This window comes from Melospiza melodia, chromosome 10, assembly GCF_035770615.1.
Source record: "Melospiza melodia melodia isolate bMelMel2 chromosome 10, bMelMel2.pri, whole genome shotgun sequence".
NCBI classification, from domain to species: domain Eukaryota; kingdom Metazoa; phylum Chordata; class Aves; order Passeriformes; family Passerellidae; genus Melospiza; species Melospiza melodia.
This window is the reverse complement of record NC_086203.1, coordinates 26,411,607-26,416,117: the sequence shown is the minus strand read 5'-3', so window position 1 is coordinate 26,416,117 and position 4,511 is coordinate 26,411,607. Positions and strand designations below refer to the sequence as shown.

At 40.6% G+C, this 4,511-nt stretch overlaps 1 protein-coding gene across 1 annotated transcript in view; it reads right to left on the bottom strand.

Annotated features, from left to right (window-relative positions):
- Positions 1 to 899: 899 nt before the first annotated feature.
- TAFA1 (TAFA chemokine like family member 1) overlaps positions 900 to 4,511 on the bottom strand; it is a 209,362-nt gene continuing 205,750 nt past the window's right edge. The window contains 1 exon segment of the mRNA XM_063164989.1: positions 900 to 1,383. Coding sequence (XP_063021059.1) covers positions 1,366 to 1,383 — 18 coding nt within the window. The 3' untranslated portion in view covers positions 900 to 1,365.

The window sequence follows — 4,511 nt, the reverse complement described above, 5'->3', positions numbered from 1 at the left end:
GGTCTCAGTGGACACATCCTTGCTGAGGAACATCTCAGCTCAGGTGAACTCACCATAGCAAGAAACAGATTGAAAATAAACTGAAGGAAACTATTCTGAAAGTGAAGGGATCAGCCACAAGCTTGTGCTTGCCACAAACTGCTGGGCATTTGTTATGCCATGGAATTGCTCATGTGAACGCTTTTAGCAGGTGGCAAATGCTCTAAGGAGAATTAGCCTGGCCTGCAATGAGGGAAACCTAAATTTAGGCAGTTCTCCCGTGTGTGCTGTGGGGTAAGAACACACAGCCAGGGGTCCACAGAGGCATGCTTAAGCTGAGGTGTCTGTTCACCAACTGCAAAAGGGCTCCTGAAACACCAAACCATATGAAAAACTCCCCTCACATACCAGTCTGGAAGGAAATAGCTTTGTTGTTGTTTCAAAGAATGAGTGAGCCAACAATGCAAAGCTTTGGAGGTGCTTACTGGGTTTTTACTGGAGTCTCTAGGAACTATACAAAGTCTGAAGACATTGTATGTACAGTACATCTTTAATAAGAAGGGAGCTCACAGTCTACCAAACTCTGCCAAATAAACTTTTAATACATACTGTACTTCACTCAGTAGTTGTCCATCTCATCTTCATGGAATATCTAACAGCTCTAAAAATATTTTCCTGGAGGAGGATAGAATTATCATCGTTATATATCAATCAAGTATGGTTAATGAAGCAAAGCCAGCATGCTAGTATTGCACAAGGGGAAAAGCCTCCAGAACACAAAGTGGAACAACAAATGCCCTCAAAATTCTGCCGAAGGGAACAGGAAGCTCTGGATGCTGCATCCGTAGGATTCGTGTAGCTCTTAGGCGTCCTTGTACCACAGCAGGTTTGCTTTGCCTCTTCACTGCCACATTTCTCTCTCAAACAGGTAGGGAACTTCCAGACCATTGCAAAAAAGGAAAAAAAAAATACAGCAGCTGGAGCAAAGTGTGGTACTATTCAATTTCTTGAAGAGTGAGGCTTTTATTTCAAAATATCATATATTAATATATATATATTTCTATATATATATATATACTTTAACTGGTATAAAGTAAATTGTAGATCCAAACTTATACTGTTGCTTGTACTTTGCAATCTCAGAAACTTTAGCAAAGGAATCACTTTCTTCATTTTTTATTTTCAGCTGTCAAAAATCAGGGCCATTATTTCCACCGAATCCTTTCTTTCACACAGTAAAGCCACTGTTGTTGTCTGGTAAACAGTCAAAGTGCAAATAAGAAATCCATTTGGCTTGGAAATGCTGAGATGGTTTTAAACTTTCAATACTTTGTCCTCATAAATCAGCAGGGCTTTCACTGTCTCCGTGCAGACGTGGGCGCTCTGTTAAGTCCTTGGGTGGATCTGCAGTGAGAAAATGGGAAAGAGTCAGTTATGCATAATATGTTATTTTTTAAATATAGTCTTTTGGAAAAGAAAGGCTCTGTGGGATATAGCTGATTGATATAGCTGAGTCTGAATGCAATACCAGAGGGGTGTGTGTCTTTTAGCACTGCAGGGGTGTAAAAATATGCAAGAGACAGATCCTGAGCAAGATCCTGCCCCTGCCTTGGGAGAGACTGGATGTGCTTTAGCCACCTGGGCTGGTGGTGCTGGACATCACAGAATGTCTTGGTTTGGCAGGGACGCCTTCCAGGACCCCAGGTTGCTCCAAGCTCTGTCCAACCTGGCCTTGGACACTTCTTGGGGTGAGGCAGCTACAGCTTCTCTGGGTAACCTGTGCCAGGGTCTCCCCACGCTTACAGGGAAGAATTCATTCCTAAATCCAATCTAAACCTCCTGTCAGTCAGTCTGAAGCCATTCTCCCTCATGCTGTCCCCTAATGCTCTTTATAAGAGTTTCTCTCCATTTTCCTTGTAGGAGCCCTTCAAGCAAGAAGGACAAGCCAGGACAGATTCACCCCAGCCTTCCACCTCCCCTTCCCAGAGTGATTCCAGTGACTCCTGCTGGACAAGACAGGCAGGAGCATCTATCCACCTTTGAGGTTTGTTGGGAACCCTCCAACCCCCTTCCCCAGAGGGCAGGGCCATAGCAGCTACTCCATCTACTCACCCTGTGTGAGATAACACAAAACCCATCCCTCCTTGTGACCACCACCACTGATCTGAGTGCTGCACTAATGCTGCAAGGGCAAACACCAGTGCCCAGGAGTTCTTTCAGCGTGCTGAAGTAAGAACAACTGTCCAACAGCAGAAATAGTGCTCTCAAGGAAATGCTTTTGTTATGCTTTTGCTGTTCTGGTTCACCCATATGAACACCATGAGGGGTTCAGCCCTTTGCCAGGCAACTGGGTCAGCAATGAAACTCACATTGATTTGAATATGTTCAGGCTTGGAATTAAATCAGGGCTACAGATTATTATCTAACTATAAATTATTGTATCTAATTATAAATTATTAAACACAGCAGTAAATATTAGAGCAAGAGAGATTTACATGAGATCCAGACAGCTCAAACTGAATGACACTGAATCCCATCAGTTAAACCTGAAACAAATGGTTTAAACTTCAAATGAGATTAAACTGGTCAAAACAGGATAAAAATGGTAGACATCAGTTTAAATCAGTTCAAAACAAATCAAACCTATCAAAACCAGTTCAGACTGCTCAGAACCAGTTCAGATGGGTCAAAGCTTGTTAAAACTGGTTAAAATTGATCAAACCAGGCTGCAGCACAAGGCACAGGCTGAGAAACTGGAGAGAGGCTTTGAGCTGGGCTCCTCTGCCCATTCCCAGCTGACCAACACATTAATTTCCATGCTCCAGAATATCAGCAGCATCCAGCCTGAGATGCTGCTCTCCTATTTCCACTGGTGGCAGTTTCTGTGCTGAAAGTGGCAAGGTGAACTTCAGCACGTCCTAGCACAGCTCCAAGGGCCCCACATTTTTAAGGAAAGCACTGAAAGTTCTTAAATAAATTAAAAAAAAAAAAAAGAAGGAATGACAAGGGATTAAATGAACATTAAAACTGCTCCAGAAATTGAATGACAATATTATTTCCTTCCAGTGTTTGTCACCTGCCTGACCATCAATAGAAAACAAATCAATTTAAGGAAGCTGTGAGCTTTAGAACTTTGGCTTTAAAAACTTAATTAGTGAACTATGCTAAAGGGCTAAACACAGAAATACATGAAAAGGAAGCAATATGAAGAATATGCTGGTAAAGACTTCACTGAGTCTGTTGTCCACCTCTTTCTGTCATTAATCAATATGATCACACGTGAGACCCAATTGAAGTTATACACTAGGCTAGAAAATTATATATATTGTATATATCCATGTATTCAGAAATATAAATATATATATATGTATATATTTAAAAACATACATATATGTATATATATATAAACATACGCATATGCTTATAAGTGATTTAATTTACTGTGGGTCTGGAAGAATGTACTAATGGGTACCTTAATCCCAAGAGTCATAAATGGGAATGTTTTCCTGGTCAGGACAGCAGCTAATGTAAATGTATTTAGTGTAAGGAAAAGCTTCATTAAAACAGTTTACAGCCTATGGAGACTGGCTGTAGCCCTCTGCCTCATCACCACAGAGAGAGCTGCATGTTGACTGATTTGTCTTGTTTCTTCTGCTTTCTTAACTTCCTTAATGACTCAAATTAGACACACATGGCCCAGTCTTGGGAAGCTGGATTGTGGTCAGGGCAGATTACATTGTAATCTCGTTCTCTGCTGCTGTCTGAAATGGCAAAACAAAATGGGAGAAAAAAAAAACAAAGCCTGTTTCAGGATCTGATTGCTTTCATTATTTTATATTTATGTTCTAGAGTTGACACAGTGATAGGGATTGGAGCAAAGTTCCAGGGACTAAGAAGCAGAATTTCTCCTTAGAAATGCAAGAGACAGTTGCTGAGCACATCATGTCATGTTGCCTTGTCAATTGGGTTCTGTAATGATATTTTACAGCAACAAAGCAAAATTCTACTGGAAGCAGCACCATAAGGTACTCCCCCTCACAAGCTAATTAAAATAACTCCTGTGGGTAAATGAAGAAATATTTTTTCAGTTATGAGCACTCACTCTGCAAGTATTTAATTCAAATGAAATACAATAATGCATACTGAATAGATTGGACCATACATCTGCATATTAATGAAGCTCCTAAATTTCTAGCAATCACTTCCATTGCCTTAAACTAGTTTATATGATGAGGACTGGGGGAGTTAAGAGAAGGACAGCTTCAGTGAAGAAATAAAATGCAATTCCTCAATTATATAACTTGTAGACAGATTGCAGAAGGGCTGAATTATTGTATAAGATACTTCATGCTGTTTCTTAGTTCTACATCACTTTCTTCCATTTTAACTCCCCACTTTCCTCACTGGAAAGGACATGTAGTGAATTCGTGGCCAGGGATTTTTTAATTTAACTGCAAGGCACATTTATTAGGAAATAGCTTTCCAGTGGTGCTGCAGTGGAAGAAATCAGCAGTGGGCACAGGGAGATTTGA